General features: G+C 36.8%; 4 protein-coding genes across 4 annotated transcripts; all 4 read right to left on the reverse strand.

Moving 5' to 3' along the window:
- On the reverse strand, positions 3,495-7,408 carry LOC109725857 (photosynthetic NDH subunit of lumenal location 5, chloroplastic). The gene is made up of 7 exons (XM_020255254.1): positions 7,269-7,408; positions 6,955-7,176; positions 6,044-6,194; positions 5,676-5,764; positions 4,591-4,645; positions 4,417-4,502; positions 3,495-3,951 (listed from the first exon to the last, which is right to left on the reverse strand). The coding sequence occupies exons 1-7, from the start codon at positions 7,290-7,292 to the stop codon at positions 3,799-3,801; spliced, it is 780 nt and encodes a 259-aa protein (XP_020110843.1). The 5' UTR covers positions 7,293-7,408; the 3' UTR covers positions 3,495-3,798.
- On the reverse strand, positions 8,428-11,572 carry LOC109726016. The gene is made up of 5 exons (XM_020255448.1): positions 11,518-11,572; positions 11,104-11,434; positions 9,579-9,819; positions 9,084-9,201; positions 8,428-8,956 (listed from the first exon to the last, which is right to left on the reverse strand). Exons 1-5 carry the CDS (start codon positions 11,570-11,572, stop codon positions 8,865-8,867), a joined length of 837 nt encoding a protein of 278 aa, XP_020111037.1. The 3' UTR covers positions 8,428-8,864.
- On the reverse strand, positions 13,253-13,786 carry LOC109725371 (protein NUCLEAR FUSION DEFECTIVE 4-like; the record flags this gene model as incomplete). The annotated part of the gene is given in 1 exon segment (XM_020254530.1): positions 13,253-13,786. A coding segment is annotated over 1 exon segment (384 nt), but the record flags the coding sequence as incomplete, so codon positions are not given.
- On the reverse strand, positions 15,325-19,429 carry LOC109725370 (protein NUCLEAR FUSION DEFECTIVE 4-like). The gene is made up of 3 exons (XM_020254529.1): positions 18,687-19,429; positions 16,091-17,031; positions 15,325-15,898 (listed from the first exon to the last, which is right to left on the reverse strand). Exons 1-3 carry the CDS (start codon positions 19,014-19,016, stop codon positions 15,433-15,435), a joined length of 1,737 nt encoding a protein of 578 aa, XP_020110118.1. The 5' UTR covers positions 19,017-19,429; the 3' UTR covers positions 15,325-15,432.

Genomic DNA, 21,974 nt, shown 5'->3' on the forward strand with positions numbered 1-21,974 from the left:
TATACTTTCACTTTAAAAGTATGAAAATATTTTTAAAAATTTTTTTAAAATTTTATTCAAATAATTTTTTTAATGTAATTTTTGAAGTTCTTTCTAAATAATTTTTAAAGCTTTATAAATGTTTTAAGCTTTTAATTTAATTTTTTTAAAAAAAACCAGAATGACCTTTTCATAGTTAAAAAACTATTTAGAATTTTTTTTTAGCTTTTTAAAGATAAAAATTTTAAAAAACTAAAGACAAATCCTAGGCCCGAACGTTTGTACGTGTTGGGCACTATCGGGCCGGACCAGGCCGGGCTGTGCAGGGCTCCGACCCGTTTAGCCCCGGAATATGTGGCCTCTATCACAGCCCTAAGTTTACCTTCCCCGTGAGCTCACCCCCTTCACAACGTCGCCCGTTTTGCGTGAAAATAATTTTTTTGTGGGTTGGTGTCGAAAATAATTCGTGGTCACATGTACTGAGCAGTGAGTGTACCGCGTGAGTTGAATGGGAATGGGTATATATATATATATATATATATATAACGAATAAAAATTTGTGAGGAATTAAAAAAAAATTTATCCAAATAAAATAAAAAGTATTCTTCTATACACATTGAAAAAAATTAACTAATAAAAAACAAATCAGGTTTGAAAAATAGAATGATTCGAAAATAGACTTGTCAAATCAACACTTGCTTAAATTTAGGAAATAAATTCAAAATTACATTTAAATTTTGAGTTTGATTCACAAAACTATATATAAGTTCAAGCTAAAATTCTAGTTTTGGAATCAAATCAAAATTTTGAATTTTGGGTGTATAGAAAAGAAAATTTGTATGCAATTGAACACATATAATAAATAATATTTATAGACACAATACAATTCGACCCGGCCCCGGCGCGGCCCAAACATTTGGGCCGTACTAGGCCTATAGATTTAGGCCCATGTTTTATAGTTTTTGCTTTAAAACTTTCCAAATATATTTTTAATTTTTCTAATTTATTCAAATAATTTTTAATAGAATTTTTTTTAAAAAAATTCTTTCTGAATAATTTTCTTAAAATTTAATTTGAAAATTTTTCTAAAAGATATATTTATTTTTTATTTTTTAAAAAAATTCTAATTAACTACAATATCCTTTTAATTGTTAAAAAATATTTAGAATATTTTTAAAGAATTTTAAAGATAAAAATATTTAAAACCAAAAGGAACAACTAGGCCAGCATGGGCCCAGCTTGGACCAACACGGCCCGAGTTATTGCTGGACCGGGCCGGGCCGGGTCGGGCTCGGGCCCTCATTACACCCGTAACCCGTTTCTGTAGCATGATACTTTAGTGTGGTCACCCCCGGTGAGCTCACCCCCTTTTACAGCGTCGCCCGATTAGCCCGAAAACATTTTTTTGCGGTTTCGGAGTCGAAAAAATTCGCGGTCACTTTTACAGAGCGGTGAGCGGACCGCACGAGTTGGGTTGGGTGCTCTGTGCAATAAGTTTATGTATAGATGAAAATGGATAAAAAATGTTGAGAAATAAGAAAAATTAAAAATAATCATTCTATTAAGATAAAATATACGAATATTTCATACGCATTTTTAAAAAATAATTAATTAATTAATCAGAAATACATCATCTTTGAAAAATAGAATGGTTTAAAAAGAGGTTTATGAAATCAATGACTATTTAAATTTAAATAATCATTCAAAATTAAATTTAAATTTTGAGTTAGATTCATAAATCTACATATAAATNAGCTATCATATCGTCGGAGAGAGAGAGAGAGAGAGAGAGAGAGAGAGAGAGAGAGAGAGAGAGAGAGAGAGAGATATATATATATATATACGTTTCTCTTGTGGTATAACTATTATATATATGTTATGATAAATATCATGACTTCAAAGCTATGATATCGGAGTAAAAGTTCGAATCTTACAAGTTGAGTTGCTAGGCGTGACAAATATACTAAATCCCATATACTTATCCTTATTTTAAAATTAAAAAAACTGTAACAAATGAATTATTAATTTAGTACAGTTTTACTTGTCATTTATAATTTATTAGAAATTTTAAACTCCTATTTTAAAAACTTAAGTTCTCATTCCTACATCTGGTAGCACGGAAGCCTCCGTGCTACCAAGTTGTTTTCAATGATGTGGCTTTCAAATCGACGATCGGCTCCGTTAGATTTGATCTATACTATTGAAAGTATTTGAAAACTAAATTTTATTATTTTTCGGTATCATTTACCTATTAAACGAGTAGTCTACAAATAAACGGATGAAAATAAAAATCTCGTAAAAAATGATGATAAAAGATTTGAATTTAAGATCAGTGGCACTGATCTTACTCTAAATAGTAAAAAAAAAATTTTATAAAAATTTCATCATATTTGGATTACTTTACACCGTTAAATTCACAAACGCATCACATCTACCATTAAAATTGTCAATTTTGAGACCTTTTGATCACTAGTCAAATGATGTCAAAAAAATTTGAACTTTAGTTCCCAAATACTTTCAACAGTATAGATCAAGTTTAACGGAGCCGATCGTCGATTTGGAAGCCGCATCATCCAAGTTTAACGGAGCCGATCGTCGATTTGGAAGCCGCATCATCGAAAAAACTTGGTAGCACGGAAGCCCTGTGCTACCTATAGTATAACAGTTGGACTCATATAGAATCCGGATGGAATGCTATCGATAACACGAAACATTGGTGCTATCAAATTTTCTGCCGTTAAATTTACCTCTTTTATCATTTTCATCCGTTCGATTATATTATTCAACTAATCACCTACTCAACCTAGAGGCCCACATCATCCTAACCGCACATCTTTTAATCCAAGAACAGAAAATTTAATAGCACCAAATCATTGATACTATTAATAATATTCCAGTCTAATTCTATATATTCCAAATACTTTTTGAGTTAATGAGAAGACCGTAATCTACACTGGTGATTTTTCCAGCTGCTTGATGCTTTCCAAAATATTTTGAGACTTATTTCTGATGTTTTGCAAGCTGAGTGAGTCCAATTCAGCACTCGTCAGACGCATACAGCAATGATTAGCAAAAGGGAAACTAAAATCCTCTTAACTCTGATACAAACACCCTAAAATTTAGAGATTTCTCTGTAAGCTTATTAGCGGGTACATACATTTGTAAAAGGAGAAGTAAGATGTAAACATAAAGAAAGAATACGAACAGACCCCAACACACGCAACTAACTTTTTGATCTGGTTGTAATTAAAAGCATTAACTCATTAACTCAGTAGTTGCAAACATCAGGAAAAAGAGGCCGTAGTTCCCGATGATCCGCCGGATATTCATATTCATAATCACGAGAAACAAATCAAACAAGTACGCCGGAATTTGCAGTCCAAACTGAACATAGATTATATATAACACCACCGACCTCGTCCTGTCTAGGCTGGTTGGTAGGCGTCCTCATCCGTGAACGAGCGTGAAATCTCGAATTCGAAGTCAAAGCCATAAATGGGAACTTGGATAAGAAAAGGAGGTGAAAAAGAAGAAAAGAATTATAGCTTTCACAGTTTCATAGGATCTTATTGCTCACTTTGCATAGTAAAAGCAGAGAGCAAATGCGCCGTTAAGGCACAATCCATTTGCCGTCTTTAAGAAGCCCATCAAATAGGGCAGTAGTTTCTACTCCTCCCTATCTTCTCCTCTCTCTCTCTCTGTCTCTCTCTCTACCAACATTCATTAAAATTGCTACAAAACTAAGGGGTGGACACATCAAGTGTTTTTCTTCTTTTTTTCTCATTCAAAGAGACGAAAGCAGGGTTAAGATTCAACCGATCAGACCATGGGAAGCTCCCCGCAGTCGCTGATGATGACTCGCTTCTTGGGCCGGTCGCCGCGGTCGGTCTCCTGCGACTCGACTAGCCGCACCACATCCATGCCCTCGAGAACCTGCCCGAACACCACGTGCCTCTGGTCCAACCACGGCGTCTGCATTTCCGAAAAATAGTAAACATGTTAGCTTCCGTATCTTAGCAACAGCCACCATCCTCACCTGACCGAACACCTTTCCGCTGTCCTCGGTTTCAATTGAAACAAATACAATTTAGTACCTGTAGTTCGATCCCCGATTTGATCTCAATCTAGAGTTTCAGTTTCGCGGCCTTGATTTCATTTTTGTCCTCAAAAGTTTCAATTTTAACAAGGAAAGTCTAATAATGGCGTCGACACGGTACCACACTTAGGCAAAAAACTTCACTACTAGAGGACTGAAGGAAGGGTTTATTTAGAGTAGGAAAGAAGGGTAAGCCCCTCGAAGAGAAGGAACTGGAAAAACCTCCTCGGCTTTAAAAAGCTGGATGCATTTTGGGAGGAAGCATCCAAAATCATCAAATATCTTCATATCGAACAACTAACATTTATTTATATGAATAATTACGTCAAATCGAAAATTACCTTGACAGTACAAATGAAGAACTGGCTTCCATTAGTGTTTGGTCCGGCGTTTGCCATGCTAACGATGCCAGGTCCCAAATGAGCCACTGGAAATTTTCAAGAAATGAAAATCATCAGAAAATACATACAACACAGAATGCTGGATGAAAACAAACGTCAGTTAGTTCAACTTACGCTTGAAATTCTCATCCTTAAACGTACGCCCGTATATGCTTTTACCTCCAGTTCCCTGCAATCGAAGTTTTTCTTTTTCATTACGTAAAATTTGAGGTTACTGAGAAATGCTAAAAAAACATCTTCTGTTCTGAACTACTAGAATTCCCTCAGCATTGCAATGACCAACCAACAGAATCATTTTAAAAAGTTGGAAAGATGACAATGGTACATCAGTTGGATGATTATTCAATCATATTTTAGCCTCTTTTACGCTTTGGGAAAAGGTTTGCACCTTATTAAAACAGCAGAGGTAAGGTTTTCTTTGTTTCTCAAAGGTCCTAAAAAAAGTAATATTTTTGAAGGCTCGACAAAGGGTTGGTATGAAATTCTACCAGGACTGCGGAATTTTCATGCAAGAGGAAAAAAAAAAGAAACTATTGAAAAATATGGCCAAGGGATAGGAGATAATTGAAACAAAGCACTTAAAAACTTAAAAAAACAAAAATCATATAGCAAACCTCTACAAGAAGGCATGTATTAAATATACATGTTTAGCACCTAATCACAACTCAAAAAATGCCTGCCTATTCAAGTAATGCCTCGTGCATAATGAAATAACAGGTTGATATGCTGGATAAGGAGCATTTTGCATTGAACACCGTAGTGGTCTCTTGTTTTCTCAAAATAAACAAGGCATCATCATCCATTTCGTAATGATCAATACAAATCCTAGACCAGTTAATTTTATTTTGTTCCTCCACTAACAATCATGACATCACTTGAGCAATGGGATATGTTGGAAAATTAAAGTGCAAATCTTAATAAGTCTCTGTAGAAACATTAGCAAATTTTCTACTTAACTGCCAACTCGATAGAATTTGTATCGGTCAGTCAACTAAGTCAACTTTTCCACATGATGCAATATGTCGCCACTTATCTAGAAAATATATGAATAAATTTTTTAATCATACATTAGACTGCATATTCTCAAAAATATGCCAGTGCCAGGTTTTGGCGAGATAAATGCACTAACAGCATAATACTAAAGTTGAGCCAATCACATCAAATCGGGAATAAAGTGGGAACAAAAGGAGGTAGCATACATTTCCCTTGTCAAAATCTCCTCCTTGAATCATGAAGTCCTTAATGACACGATGAAACGTGGAGCCCTTATATCCGAATCCCTTCTCCCCTGATAGAAATGAAGCTTCATTAAGAAAAGTATACAACCCTTTCCATCCAGTTTCTAAACAAAGGAAAGCAACCAACAAAGTACAACAAATGGATGGGTTAATTACAAAATTACTCCTAGAAGTTTGACTTGACTTTCAATTTAGTCCTCATAATTTATGCATAGCAATTTATCCTTAAATTGGTAATAACTCATTACAATTGAAACAAGATGAAATCTAAAACACGAGTCAAACTTGAAGCACTTAATTTTGTAATTTGCCAATTTATTTTTACCGACCAGTGCAAAGAGCGCGGAAGTTCTCTGCAGTTTGGGGCACATCCTCCCCATACAGCCCGATGACGATCCTTCCAACAAGCTTCCCCACAGGATTACCGATGCTTATGTCAAAGTACACCTTGTTAGTGACCTTAGACTGCAGCTCAGCCTCCTGAAACCACATTTGCAAAAACCAATCCTCAGTAATACAACTATTTCTGCCCAAAAAAATGCAATTAATGGATGAGAAACTATTGCTGAAACTAACCCACCATGGATTGGTCCCAAGAAACTCAATCCACGACATCTTGAAATGAAATTTCAAATCATCGGACATGACCTACAATAACAAACATCTACATGTCCAAACTCCGAACAGATAACCACCTATTCCTCATATATTTTCAGAAATGGCCGTTTTATCGCCGTTGATTCTCTGATCGACTACTTAGATGCCTAGCTAATCGTTATAAAACTTATAATCTTTCACATGTAGACACCATTTACAGGTTGTAGATCATGTCCAACAGCTTACATTTAGATTTCAAGGCCTTAGGGTTAAACACCAAGCTCGATTATTGTCCCAAGTGCACAAATGTCCAGGCCATACTTCCGATTATTGAAAACCCCCACTAAAAACTACACAAGTGATATCAAACACCGCATCGAACATCACCACAACCCTCAAAACCACCCAACAAAGAACAAAACCAGCATCGATCATCACCTAAACCCCCAAAACCACCCAACAAACGTCAATCTTAGAATGGAATGTCACCAAAACCCTAAAAACTACCCGTGAAAGATCAAACCCAGCATGAAGCCTTCATCAAAAACAGCAAGATAAGTAACATCCGAAACCGTAGCACTCAAATGTGTGCCGAAACGAGAGGGGATGCTAAAACCCTAGCCCTAGAGTGCGAGCCACTCACCTTGAGCTCGGCCCGCGCCGAGCTGGCGAATCGGGCTCGGCTCCGGAGCGAGGGGGACGAAGAGGGCGAGGCGACGACGCGGCCACCGGAGAGCACGGAGGAGGAGGAGATCTTCGAGAGGTGGCTCTTGTGGAAGCTCAACGAAGCCGAGGACGACGAGGGGACGAGGAGGCGAGAGCCTCCGAAGCTTCTCGGAGCCGCGATCGTGGGCCGAACACTCGCCTAAGAGAGAGAGAGAGCGAGAGAACAAGGTTAGAGAGAGAGAGAGAGAGAGAGAGAGAGAGGAGGGTTAGGGTTTTGGGGGGAGCGCTTACGAGGGAGGTGAGAGAGGACGCCATTAATGGAGGAAAGGGAGTTGGTGCGCGTGAGGAGGAGATTGGAGAGTGTTCGATGAGGTTGGTGATAAGAGGAGGAGGATATATATAGCGAGGAAGGGGACGGAGAGGACGAGGGAGAAGGGTAGTTTTGTAAATTCGTATATATTGCTCGTATTTTGGTTTTTTTTTTTTTTTTTTTTCAGGACCATTTCAGATTTAAACTATAAAATCAAAAAATAAAAAAAAAGTTTGCTGGTAAATTTTATTTTATTTTTGTTTTTTTAAGCAAAACTAAGTAATTTTAGTTCATTCGATTTATTGAACTAATGACAATAAGTTACTTTTTAACAAATAAAACTAAAAACACTGAGGTCTCTATTCACGAAATCATACATTGTTAAATAATTTACCTTCCGTTTCGATTGCAATAATAACCGTTGAACTAAAACTACCGGTTCAAAATATTTAAACGCAGTTATTGTTATTAGAATGCGAGACTTTTTATAATCTAATTAGAATCATTTTTGTATCCGATAGAGAGCAATTAGAATGCTACAGTCCAAGAGCTATAACGTTTAATCCAATGATGAAATTGTTATAAATAGGACATAAGATAAGAAATAACATGTTTACGTGAAAAATTCAAGGTTCAAATCATAAAAACAAAACAAAAAAAAAAATCAGAATTTCTTACACATTATTCCCCACGAAGTTTAACTGTAACACTGAGTCATTAAACAAGAACATGAATTTCTATAAAATGTTAAAATTGAATACTTATGAGCTTATCCATGTGTAGTGAGTGAATGATAAACTTAGAAGCGTACTTAGATGAGAGACGCTTATGATTGCAGTAATAATCACATGGACATAGCATTGCAGTAATAATCAAAACTTTTTAAAGAGAATAAAAAGAAAACAAAATCCAAGTTTCAGAGAAACACGAAAATCAACCCATGGTTCTTCTAATCCAGCTTCTAAAATCGCTTCTCTGCGACTCTGAAACACAACAAAGCTTTCTCAATAGTAATCATTTTATTTATATTACCTTCTTCTAACAAATCCCATAGTTATTACAACAAAAGCAGAAGCACTTTTCCACAAAATATGATTGATTGAACAAGAGCCCCAAATATAATCTCAGCTCGCAATGATGTGAATGAATTAAGATCATCATCAATATAAAGGTTGAGACATTGAGAAAAAGAATCGATTTCACTAACAACTGGAAAACAACAGTGTCCAATTTGCAAAACAAGCTCTCAGAATCAATAATCGGAAATCCCCAAAAACAGTACTCATCAGTGAGAAAATTGGGAAAAAAAAAGAGAAAACAATCGACGGGGCTCCTCAATGTTTCCCCCTACCGGTCGAAGCTAGCGAAATAAAGTTATAAAGGCGCCGTTTGTCCACATCCCTACAAGTTAAAGGGTTAGTAATGATCCGGAAAGATTTGTTAGATGAAAAAAATGGAAGATGAGATTCTAATCTGCTTCACTCTCAAGAACTCAAAGTCTTCGATTTCCGAGGGAAAAACAAAAAACTAATTTAATGGAAAAAAAAAAAAAGAGCGGCAAAACCGATGATGGGCTTTTAGAGTACAACAGCAGCCCTTTCCGGAGAGATAAGAGGAATAGGGTTGGCGATTAAGGGTTCATAATGGTCGGCTCCGGCACCACACCAGCCTGTAAAGAATAAAATAGAAGTTAAACCACAAATAATAATAAAAGATTACATCAAACAACGCGGCGTAGTCATAGAAAAATGTATACTTTTTTAATGGAATCAATGATTCAAAAGCTTATTGCTAACCTGTTCCCTTCATGAACAAAAAAATTGGGGTTTCACAAATCTGACCCCGGGGGCGGTGGGGAAGGAAGAAAACACAGTTGTCCTCATCTACCATTGCATCTGACCCATGTGCTTGGACCTGATAGTATAAATATTCGACAACTTATTCGGGGACAATTTCAAGAATTAAAATAGCTTTATACAGAGAAGCACCAGCTAAATTATGCACAAGTATTACTTGCTTCCTAACGCTTATCATCGAGTATTTTCAAACCTTCATATAAAAACACCAAAACTGCCCACCTCGTTTTTTTTTTTTAAAATTCCTCGGGGTTTGTTTTAAAATACGAGTAGATACAAAATTTCAAAAGCTATATTCCATTCAGTAATGACAAACTAAAACTAATAGAGCTACTCTGATAGTAAGAAGTAGAATTGATGCAGAAAAATAGTAGGTGCTATCTATTTACAAAAGGAGACAAAATGTGCTCAAATTCGAAGTTTTCATCCACTCACCACATACACTTCACGCTTGAATTCCGTTGCCAAGCACTCAATAGCGATGTCGTCACCAAACGCCGCAGCGTGGCCATCCCGGTTCTCATCTATGCTCAACAAGCCTTCCTCCGTATATTGCAACGTGATGATGTCATACTCGTCTTCCGGAGAGCCGGAGGTGGACATGTACTTGGCCCAACTAGGCCCGTCGTTTACAGCTATGCATCTCTCCTTGTAGATAGACTCCATCGCTGTCTCCCTAGGAAACAACATTAGCTGGTTATTAGCACAATAACAGATAAGAAGGCCCTAGAATTGCGACATATCGAGGAACATCAGAAAAAAAAGCTTCTAATCTACACCAGTAATGTAAATAACACAACATATCAGCTTCAATGAAACAGTGTAACACAACACATATAAAAGTTAATAAACAGAAGCTTGATACACATTCTGGACCTTGTTAGCGGCACAAAGATAAACAATGGTGAGACAATAAACAGTCACAAAAAAAAAAGGGGTTAATGTTACACATTATTTTTTTTTTCATATAACTGTGACAGCAGTGTGCATGAAACAGGAGATTTAAGGAAAATATGGCCCAAACAATATATCATGACAATAAATTATCCAACACACAAACTTTCCAACTAAGTTTATGTTGGTAGCTTAGATTGGGTGCAATGCCCACACATCAAACCATGCTATCATGTCGACACAATGCGTCAAGGCAAATCGCCTTCTTAATTTACTTTGGTCTTCCTCGTATGAGTCTCTTATTAAGGAATATTAAGTTTTTAACACATACTTAGGTTTTTCTCTCTTTTTTTTTTTCTCTCAGGGTTTTTGACAGGTATTTGTGTCACAAATAACAGCACAAATGATCATGTCAACCTATGCTGTTAAAAATGGTAATAAAATTCGCATTTTATCGGTCAAAATTACCTTATCTACTCTAAAAAAAAAAACCTTTAAAAATTGGTGTTTTATTGGTTCAAATTACCTTATTTACACTAAGCAAACCTTTAAATGGGATCCATTTCCTGATCATCGGTTTTAAAAATTAAAAATAAATACCTTTTCTCGTAGTTTCTTTCTCTATTTACCAATGACTCAAAAAGTGTCCTCATGCACATCCATTTCACAGTTCCAAACTCCGTGTAATATCATATAAAAATAATTTAAGAAATAAAGCTGAAAATAACAAGGAAAAAGTAAACTTTTAATAGCATTCGATAACACAATACAATTTTTTTCTTCACAAAGTAGCAGATAATTAGAAGTAAATTTGACAAAAATCATGAAAAATAACAATATTAAATATTAGGAGGGAAAAAAAACACTAGATCTGTAAAATAGAGAGAGAAAAATGGAAGCATTTAAGAATATCCTACAAAGTTGTAAAAAAAAAAAAAAGAAAAAAAGAAAAAAAGCAGATAATCAGACATAAATCCGATAAAAATCATAGAAATGATGACAATGAGAAAAGAAAAAAAGAGAGCGAAGATCGGGGAAAAGAAAGAGAAAAAATATAGAGAGATACCTCAGAACCCCAACATCTACGAGTTCCTGGATCGCCGCGTCCAAACCCTCGCGATCCTCTTTCCTCGCGAGGAGCTTCACCTCCTGAACAACGTGGATCCCCCACCCGGCCTTCAGATCCGGCGAGTAGAGGTGCCGGATCGCCGCGTCCACGATCCCCCTCACCGTCCTCTGCCGCAGCTCCCTCGGCCCCCCCACCTTCGCCCCCACCATCGCCTTCCTCGCCGCCGTGAAGAGGCAGTTCCCGTCCGCCTCCACGTCGCCGCCGTGCTCGAGCCTGAACGCCGCCCCCGGCGCGCCGCGGCCTGCCGCGCCGGCGCGGCGGCGGAAGTCTCCGCGGGTTCAGCCACAGCACGCCGCGGCTCCGAGATCCGTGTCCAGGTCCCCGGCTGCTGCTGCTCTCAGGCCTACGGACTCCCACGCCGCCGCCGCTTGCTGATGGTGGGAGGATCGGGGCTCGGATCGGCCATGGGCCGGCTCCGCGCGGCGCCGGTGCCGTCGAAGCTTAGGGTTTCGTGAGGCGCTCGTGCTCGCAGAGAGCTATTCCCAATTTCTAGGTTTCTTTCCCCCCCCCCCAAACACGCACCTCAACCACACCCCCCTCTTCTTTTTATTTTTATTTTTTCCTCTTTTTTTTTTTTCCTCTCTCTGGGGCCCCGAAAAAAAAGGGGGGGAGAGGGACGTTATAGACGGGCCTAGGAGTACCGTAGGACACGTGGCCAAGCCTGAGTGGTCAGTGCCTTTGCGGAGCTTTGAATGTACCGTAGGGACAAGATATGACGTAGGTAACCGTTGGGAGGTGGTCCTTCCGATGGCAAAATGCCTAATAGTCCCTGTACTGCAAACAAATTCCAAAGCGATTCCTGTAGTTTTCGCAGAAAAATAATGCCATCCCTACACTATTTACAAATTACAACCTAATCTCTAACGGTGAAAAATATTAAACTTTCTATCAACTAACTAGTTATATATATAAACATAATCAAAAGCTAAAAAATATTGTTAGAAAAGTTAGTTTTAAAATTTGCATAATGCACTTCGTAAATTTGGTCACTGATTAATAATTACGAATTGGTTTTGCTCATATCGCTTTTAATACAAAATAATTTGAAAAAAAAAGTTTGGAAAAAAAAATGTGTGCACTGAGTATAGGGACTGAATTAGACCTACTGGCTATTAGAGGTACTACAATGCATTTGTTTCCCCTCTCCTTGTTGTTCCTGTGACTTGTTCACCACACGTGTGAGCTACTGAGGCCTCTCCAACCCAAAAGGCCGAGACACGTGTGACTACGCCAGCTGGCGCGTTTGACTTTGACCAACTGGGAGAGTGGATTTGAGCTTCAACATTTGTTCCTCTCCAACAAATGGTATTACGCCACGTGGGGTTAGTGCGACGTGGCACGTGGTGATAGGTTGGCAACGGAGTTTGGTGTTGTGGCCCACAGAGCTCGACAAGGAGAGCCTCGATGTTCCCGCGGAGATGGTTGGTGGACGGTTCCTGCGCCGTTAATCGTACCGTTTCACGGCCACGATGTCTCGCTTCGCAGGAATCCGCCACGTGGCGCCACCGGACCCGTGTGATTGTCCCGTGGAAGTTTCTCGAAGCACCGGTTGACCGGGTTCTGATTCAAATATTCGGTGTCTTAAATATATATATTTTTTTAACAGTTATGAATTATGATACATATGAATATAATAATATAGAGGGTAAACTTCAAATACCATCTCTATAATTTCGCACTTTCTTATTTTACTACCGTATCATTTTACTACCCTATACCTTTTTAGTGTATCAAGTTAGTACCGGTGATTTCATTTTTCTCTTTTCGTCAGCTCCTCCGTTAATATTTTATTAAATTATATACAAAAAAGTTCAGATACTTCAACTAGATTTATCGAATATTCATTTTAATATCCTTTAGTTTTAACTTTGACACTGATTTAATGAAAAAATTAGTGTAATGAATAATAATAAAAAGAAAAAATAAAACCATTGGGTACTAAACTAATATATGTTAAAACACATGGTACTAAAGTGAGAAAGTGTGAAAGCACAGGAATGATATTTAAAGATATATATATATCATCAACACATTCTCTCTCTCTCTCTCTCTCTCAAAAAAAAAAAAAAAAAAAAAAAAAAAAAAAAAAAAAAAAAAAAAGTAGATTAAGTGCAATTAAAAGAATACACAAATGCAAGGGATGAAGCCATTGTTATGCTTACTACAATACTAATACTTCAACATTGAACTTATCACGTAATTGAATAAAATTCTCTTTTTCTCAAACATATACTTTTCATGTTCGAGCGTGCCCGTATAAGTGCGCGTAAACGACCTTCGTCCGATGAACGAGAATGAGGCTCAAAATGATCGCGACAATGCATAGTCCCGACATGATCAACGAACTCGTGAAGAAGCAAATGGCCCCCTCGCATTTCAACGGCTCGTCGGCGAGAGAACTCCGAGGAACATGAGCTTGTTTCTCCGCTTCGTAGTCGTATATGCCGCTCGCTATAAGACCGGAGAATATCAAAGAACCTGCGGGGTTGGCAATCGTGAGGAAATTGTATAATGCTCCGAAGTTTTTTAAGCCGAATAGTTCGGAGGCGGCGGCGGGGACGATGGCCCAATGGGCACCGTAGCCGAGCCCGATAAGTAGCGTTCCTATGTACATTGTGCCNTTATTTTTACTTTTTCCTTTTTTTTTTTTTTTTTTCTCTCTGGGGGCCCGAAAAAAAAGGGAGGGAGAGGGACGTTATAGACTAGGACCTAGGGAGTACTAGGACACGTGGCCAAGTCTGAATGGTCGGTGCCTTTGCGGAGCTTTGAATGTACCGTAGGGACACGATATGACGTAAGTAACCGTTGGGAGGTGGTCCTTCCGATGGCAAAATGCCTAATAGTCCCTGTACTACAAACAAATTCCAAAATGATTCCTGTAGTTTTCGCAGAAAAATAATACCATCCCTACACTATTTACAAATTACAACCCAATCCCTAACGGTGAAAAATATTAATCTTTCTATCAACTCACTAGTTTATATATATAAACATTATCAAAAGCTAAATAATATTATTAAAAAAGCTAATTTTAAAATTCGCATAATGCACTTCGTAAATTTGGTCACTGATTAATGACTACGAATTGATTTTGCTCATATCGCTTTTAATACAAAAATAATTTGAAAATAAAAGTTTGGAAAAAAAAAAAGTGTGCAATGAGTATAGGGACTGAATTAGAACGACTGGTTATTAGAGGTACTACAATGCATTTGTTTCCCCTCTCCTTGTTCTTCCTGTGAATTGTTCACCACACGTGTGAGCTACTGAGGGCTCTCCAACCCAAAAGGCCGAGACACGTGTGACTACGCCAGCTGGCGCGTTTGACTTTGACCAACGGGGAGAGTGGATTTGAGCTTCAACATTTGGTCCTCTCCAACAAATGGTGTTACGCCACGTGGTTTAGAGCGACGTGGCACGTGGTGATAGGTTGGCAACCGAGTTTGGTGTTGTGGCCCACAGAGCTCGACAAGAAGAGCCTCGATGTTCCCGCGGAGATGGTTGGTGGACGGTTCCTGCGCCGTTAATCGTACCGTTTCACGGCCACGATGTCTCGCTTCGCAGGAATCCGCCACGTGGCGCCACCGGACCCGTGTGATTGTCCCGTGGAAGTTTCTCGAAGCACCGGTTGAACCGGGTTTTGATTCAAATATTCGGTGTCTTAAAAAAATATATTTTTTTAACAGTTATGATACATATAAATATAATAATATATAGGATAAACTTCAAATACCATCCCTATAGTTTCACGTTTTCTTACTTTAGTATCCTCTGGTTTAAAATATATCGTACCCAATGGTTTTATTTTTCTTTTTTCGTCAGCTCCTGCGTTAATATTTGGTTAAATTATATATAAAAAAATTCACATACTCCACCTAAATTTATTGGATATTCATTTTAGTACCCTTTAGGTTTAACTTTACCACTGATTTAACGAAAAAAATTAATACAATAAATAATAAAAAGAGAAAAATAAAATCACATAATACTATATTAATATATGTTAAAACACATGGTACTAAAATGAGAGAGTGTGAAACAAAAGGGGTGATATTTGAAGTTTTTCCTAATAAATATATGTATCATCAACACATTCTCTCTCTCTCAAAAAAAAAAAAAAAGAAAAAAAAAATAGATTAAAAAGTGCAATTAAAAGAATACACAAATGCAAGGGACTATGCTTCTTATAATAATAATACTTCAACATTGAACTTGTCATGTAATTGAATCAAATTCTCTTCTTTCTCAAACATATACTTTTCATGTTCAAGCGCGCCCGTACAAGTGCGCGTAAACGACCTTCGTTCGATAAACGAGAATGAGGCTCAAAATGATCGCGACAATGCATAGTCCCGACATGATCAACGAACTCGCGAAGAAGCAAATGGCCCCCTCGCATTTCAGCGGCTCGTCGGCGAGGTAACTCCGAGGAACATGAGCTTGTTTCTCCGCTTCGTAGTCGTATATGCTGCTCGCTATAAGACCGGAGAATATCAAAGAACCCGCGGGGTTGGCGATCGTGAGGAAATTGTATAATGCTCCGAAGTTTTTTAAGCCGAAGAGTTCGGAGGCGGCGGCGGGGACGATGGCCCAATGAGCACCGTAGCCGAGCCCAATAAGTAGCGTTCCTATGTACATTGTGCCGGGCCAAGCCACGGCGAAGAGAAAGTGCCCTATCGCCATTGCGACCTGCGCCACCGCCATTGCTACGGGCCTCGGATATGCATGGTCCCTGATCAAAAAGGAACGACAAGTTAGCGAAAACGAGTAGTAGGGAATTTGAGTGAACATTTGAATAAACATTACCTCAAATTATGAATTTCATGAGGATTTTGATTAATCACAAAGCCAGATCTGACGAATACGAACACGATAGTGCGAGTAGAGAAGTTGGAAAAAGAATTGAGTGTGAGCATGAGCATACCTGACGATGATCTCCGAAAAATACCCGCCGCCGACGCGACCAAGGAAATTCCAAATGCTGATCATCGACACGAAGATGTGCGTCTCGTCGTATCCCAAAGACTGACTCATCTGACCCAAATTGTCGATCACGGTCAAGCCCGAGCCCGACCCGAGCAAAAGTGAGAAAAAAATGAGCCAAAAGTCGGCCTTTATCAGAGCCTGCGTCAAGGTGAAGTCCTCTCCCCTGCGCGGCCCGCCTCTCTTCTTCTTCACCCTCACCGCCCCTTCGGCCGCGGCTTGAAATAGTCTCGCTTGTAGCTGCGCAATTCTCTTTTGCCTCTCCAAGGCTGGTAACAAATCGACTTCTCGCGGCTTTTCGTCCTCGACTTCACTTAGAATCACTTCATGTTGGTCCTTGGACTCCCCCGATTTGCTGCTCTCTTCTTTCGTCGGCTCGAAGAGAAAAGGCTCTTCCAAAGGTGATTTGGTGTCAAAATGGAATGATAACAATATCGGAACGACGAGCGGAAGCAGTATAAGGAAGAGTAGGATCACAGTAAAGAGTACAATCAAAGAATGGCTTAATTCCACCAAGTCTTCGACGAGCATGACGCCCATTAGATAAGCCGCGAGAAGCAAGCATATGCTGTAGACGAACATGAAGCTCGATTGATCAGTGGGCCGGACTTGCCTATGGCCTTTGACGGGTCGGATGATGAACATCAAACCGACGGCCACCATGGACGGTCCGATCGCCACCATGAAGATCAGGCCGGCGTGATCGGGCGCGTGTACCATAGTATATATTTGAGTTAGGATTGCGCCACTTAAGCCCGCAAACCCCTTGAGAATTCCAACTATCGGGCCACGGCTTTTCGGGAAGTTCTGCACGCAGGAGACGAGCGCGGCCGTGTTGAAGTAGGTCTCGCCGTTCGTTCCGATGAAAATAAGAATGCACATCTGAAAGAAGCGATAAAAGCAGAGGCAAGAGTAAGTGCGAAATGAGACTGATTTGATGATCTGAGAAGACTAGGGGCACATAAGGAAAGAATCAGTAAAATCATATTAATCATCTCGGAGAATCAAATACATATAAACCACATGTTAATCAGTTCTTATGCTACACAAGAGAGAAGATTACAAGATGAAACATATACATCAGTGTATCTTGATAAACAACTTCGTAAGGGATTATTTTTTCTTTGGCTGCGGCATCTTCGAAGTATCGATATTTATAAGCTAAACTAGTTAATTACACTCTTTTAGATAAATTTCTGCAGTGATCCACTATTATCATTTACTTATTCAAATATATGGCTATTTAAGATGCTCGCTAAGTTCTCGATATTCTATGACAATATATGGAATAAGCTGCAGTATGGTTGGACCTGTAAATTTAGTACAAAATTAAATATGAATCCTATGACCTTTTCAAATGCGACAATTTACAAATTTCAGATCGCGAACATTGAATATAGAGATTTGACAAGATCATTAAGTACACTAAATAACAGAAACTATGCATAAACTATTCCCACATCTTCAGATTGGCACAAGCATATCTGTCGTGGTTATAATCAATTAGTCTCTTGATTCCACCATTATCCGGATCCAGAAAAAAAGGAAAGGACGAATTAACCATCCTTAACTATTAAAACTAGTGACTAATTTTTTTAAAAGTGTTCAATTCTTCTTATCTAGAGTCAAGAAGAGTACAAAAACAAAACCAAAACCAAAAAAATAAATAAGGAGAAAAAATCAAAACAATCTTATGAAGATCATGAAACATATAGTATTACTTGTCCCTGAATAAAGAAGCAAGTTATAACTCATTCACATACTTGGAAGAATCGCATGAAACCAATCAGCAAATCCAAATAATTCAAGCAAAAATCAACATAAGTTGTGAATTATTGATCTGAAGATCATGAAACATAGTATCAGTTATTGCTGAACAAAGCAGCAACTTATAACTAATTCACATTCTAGGAATCACATACGGAACCAACAACCAAATTCACATAATAATTCACACAAAAATCAATAATATTTGTTAATTATGTCTATAAATAAGATCGTGAAACATAGTATTAATCATCGCTGGACAAAAACAGCAACTTTTGTAACTCATCCACATATCTACAAATTCCAGTAATTCGCACAGCAATGAATATACACAACCAATGCAATCACAACCCAATTTTGTGAACAAAGAAGCAACTTATAACTCGTTCACATAATAATTCACTCAAAAATCAACAAAATTTGTTAGTTATAGATCATGAAACATAGTATTAATCACTGCTGAACAAAAAACAGCTACTTTTGTAACTCTTCCGCATATCAACAAATTTGAGTACTTCACACAGCAATGAATATACACAACCAATGCAATCGCAACCCGATTTTGTGAACAAAGAAGCAACTTATAACTCCTTCACATAATAATTCACACAAAAATCAACAAAAATTGTTAGTCATAGATCATGAAACATAGTATTAATCATTGCTGAACAAAAAACAGCAACTTTTGTAACTCATCCAGATATCGACAAATTCGAGTAATTCATACAGCACCAAGCCAATCAGAAGCAAAACCCGATTTTGCGACTCACCGCCCAGAGAGGCAGCGGCGGCGACCGCCCCGTGACGACGAGCCAAACCCACCCATACCCAACAAAATTCTTCAGTGCCCCAACAAGCAGGGTGGCCCAGAGAGGGAATTTCTCCGAGAGGCTCCCCGCGAGGAACCCGACGCTGTCGCCGAGGTCCTTGGCGACGCCAAGGCTAGCAATTTGCCTTTGGTTGTAGCCCAAAGAGAGCTTTATCACTGGCGAGAGGCTACCGAAGAGGTAGCCGACGCCCGCGACGGATTGAACCCACATGGCAGCAACAAAAACAAGCCATCTATTGTTCAAAAAGGCCCTGAACCTCATCTCCAACATAACCAATTTGGTTTCAGATCAAAATTTGCAGCAAAATTGGGGTTTTTACTCCCTTTTGGGAAATACCCAGATGGAAATTAGTGTCAAAGAACACTTTTTTAGCTCTTTTTCCACAAAAAAATGGGTTTCTCCCCCTTCTTTGGGCTAATCTGGGATAAAATAGGCTACAATGGAGGTGTTTTTGGATGGGTTTTATGTGGAAGAGACCCCCAGAACAAAATTGGTTAATGGAGAGTGGGATTTTGGTGCAAAAAATTGGATTTTTGAGCTCTATTTGAGGTGGTGTTTGAGGAATCGAATGTGTTGGTAGGGTTTAATTCTCATAATAATGTGTATAAAATCATTAAAAAAAAAAAAAAGGAGTGCGAGGGAGGAGGAAGAGGAAGGAGATGAAGGGTTCCAAAGTTGACAATGTCGGAAATATATACAAAATATAAGGGGGGAAACTGTATGGGCAGTCCCTATACTATCCAAATTTTCTATTCAGTCCCTGTTATTTTTCATTCAGATAATCTATTTTCCACTACATTAAAGAAGGATTTGGAGGACCAAAGGTTGACACGTCTCCCCAAAACCCTCCTTTATTCTCTCTCTCCCGCTATATAAATAATATAAAATTTTAAATTTAGACATCTATTTTTTTCTACTATATTAAATGAGGGTTTGGGGGACCAAAGGTTAACACGTGTCTGCCCGAAATCGTCCTTTATTCTCTCTCCTTCTATATATATATATATATATAAAATTTTAAATTTTGATATCAAAATTTAAAATTTTGATACTTTTAAATTTTATATTTTAAATTATAAATTTTAATTTTAACTTGTAATCAAATTTTATACTTCAAAATTTAAAATTTAAAATATCAAAACTCTATAAAATTAATTAATTAATTCTATTAATAATTAATTAAATATATTATATTTAATTCATTTTATTAATAATACGCGTAATAAATCGCATAATAAAATCTAACCTAATAGATGCAATTTAAATCACGTAAAATATCGCTGTATAAAAAAATACGCAGAGAATAAATTTCAGTAGTAAATTTTAAAAATATAATGTATATATGTTATAATATAATTATTTTTATATAAACAAGTTCTTCTATAATTTTTTTTTCTTATTTATTGAAAATTATTTTGATATTTATCTCAAATCCTTTCATATAAATCTTTATAAAATAATTATTGTATAAATTACTTTGTGCATAATAATTTAATAAATTTTATTTAAATATATTTACTATTAAATTATTTTTATATAACTTTTATTTAATTATAATTAGAATTATAAAACTATATATAAAATATTAAAAGAAATAAAATTTATTATAAAAATAATTTTATATTCGCAGTATCACGCGGGTATTTCATAGTTTAGTATATGAAAGAAATATATTTTTTTGTAGCAATACCAATATATTATTATATTCATTATTTCTAAGTAAATAAACTATGCACCTCAACTTTTTTTTTTTTTTTTATTAATTTTTCACTGTGTTACTCAAGTTGGTTAAGTTGAGGGTTTTATTATTTTATTAGCCATTAGTCGTTTTTTATTGCAGTTATATTTATTAAAAAATAATCGGCATCATTATATTTTTTTAAAAAAAGTTACTAATAAATTGAATAAAATTTTAAATTATTTAAAATATAATAGTAAAAGATAAAGTTGAGGCGGGTATTGCAAAATTGGCCATAATCTAAGGGCTTTCTTACAATTTTACCCTACGTATAATTGTACCTTATATAAAATATATAATGTCGACAAAGATATGAAAAAAGTACGTTTTTTCAAAAAAAATAATTATTAAAAATAAAATTTTAATTTTATGAAATATTAGTAAACTACTGTAGTGGCAGTGGCTTGTGATTGGTTGATCAAAGTGACACGTGTAAGCATCACGTGCATGGCCGAGGAGATGTGATTCCTCGCCAGCTGGCACTTGAGATTGGCGATTTTTTTATCCTGTAATAAATTGGTTTCTCTATTTTTTTTAATTGCCAAAATTATGCGCCATTTTCCCATTTCCCCCCTACAAATTTCTATATTTGGCTCCCTCGTTAAGTAATTAACTGTGTTAGTTAATTTGTAAATAATACTTTATTTGTAGTTATTTGGTAACAAATTAAGAAGATAATTTTGGATCTTAAAACTTTATTTATTTGGAATGAAGTACCCAACCCTTACCAATTTTTAGCTATTTTTGTGCAATTTATGTACCCAAAGTTTTTGCCGAATCCGAAAAAAAAACTAACAAATATATGCTGAAGAAAATGAAGAAAATCACCTAAAGAGGTAAAATTATATAAATTTCAATATTTTAGAGTGTGTAAAATGAAATTTGCCTTGTTTATTTATTTATTATTTTGTGATGTTATATTATATGTAACAACCATGTAGAGAATTTTTAAACAGTATTTAATGTTTACATGCATTCAACGCTGTTGTTCGCGTATGGATTTGAGACTTTTTATAAATTAAATACGAGATAATTAAATAAAGTAAGACAAATTATTCTGCTTTGATATCGTGTTAAAATATATAAAGTAATTTTTTTTTTCCCCTCTTGTAACTTTGAAAATTGCTATTTTTTTAAAGAAATATATATATATATATATATATATATATAGAGTGAGGCTACTATGCTATCGGAGCACGGAGCCTTCCGTGCTTCCAGCTCGTTTTCGATGTTGCGACTTTCGAATCGTCGATCGGCTCCGTTAAACTTGATCTAGAGTATTTGAAGTACCTAGAAAATAAATTTTATAATTTTACGATATCATTTGTCTAGTGAACGAAGGGGCTCAAAATCAACGGCTGAAAATAAAAATCTTACAAAATGTAATAATATGACATTAAAATTTTAAATCAAAGATATTGATCTTGTTTTATATAGTATAAAGAATTTTCTATCAAAATTTCACGTGATTTGGATATTTCTACACCGTT

This window comes from Ananas comosus, linkage group 20, assembly GCF_001540865.1.
Source record: "Ananas comosus cultivar F153 linkage group 20, ASM154086v1, whole genome shotgun sequence".
Taxonomy (NCBI): Eukaryota; Viridiplantae; Streptophyta; class Magnoliopsida; order Poales; family Bromeliaceae; genus Ananas; species Ananas comosus.

What these genes read in the sequence shown, in the direction of transcription:
- LOC109725857 (XM_020255254.1), bottom strand. Translation starts at nt 7,292, where the DNA reads ATGGCGTCCTCTCTCACCTCCCTC. An exon ending in CGGCGCGGGCCGAGCTCAAG is followed by an intron (nt 6,195 to 6,954) that starts GTGAGTGGCTCG and finishes ATGTGGTTTCAG; the next exon opens with GAGGCTGAGCTGCAGTCTAA. An exon ending in GAGATTTTGACAAGGGAAAT is followed by an intron (nt 4,646 to 5,675) that starts GTATGCTACCTC and finishes CTTCGATTGCAG; the next exon opens with GGAACTGGAGGTAAAAGCAT.
- LOC109726016 (XM_020255448.1), bottom strand. Translation starts at nt 11,572, where the DNA reads ATGGCCGATCCGAGCCCCGATCCTCCCACCATCAGCAAGCGGCGGCGG. An exon ending in GTAGATGTTGGGGTTCTGAG is followed by an intron (nt 9,820 to 11,103) that starts GTATCTCTCTAT and finishes GTTGTTTCCTAG; the next exon opens with GGAGACAGCGATGGAGTCTA. An exon ending in TTTGTTCATGAAGGGAACAG is followed by an intron (nt 8,957 to 9,083) that starts GTTAGCAATAAG and finishes TATTCTTTACAG; the next exon opens with GCTGGTGTGGTGCCGGAGCC.
- LOC109725370 (XM_020254529.1), bottom strand. Translation starts at nt 19,016, where the DNA reads ATGTTGGAGATGAGGTTCAGGGCCTTTTTGAACAATAGATGGCTTGTT. An exon ending in CGCCGCTGCCTCTCTGGGCG is followed by an intron (nt 17,032 to 18,686) that starts GTGAGTCGCAAA and finishes CGCTTCTTTCAG; the next exon opens with ATGTGCATTCTTATTTTCAT. An exon ending in TTTTCGGAGATCATCGTCAG is followed by an intron (nt 15,899 to 16,090) that starts GTATGCTCATGC and finishes CTTTTTGATCAG; the next exon opens with GGACCATGCATATCCGAGGC.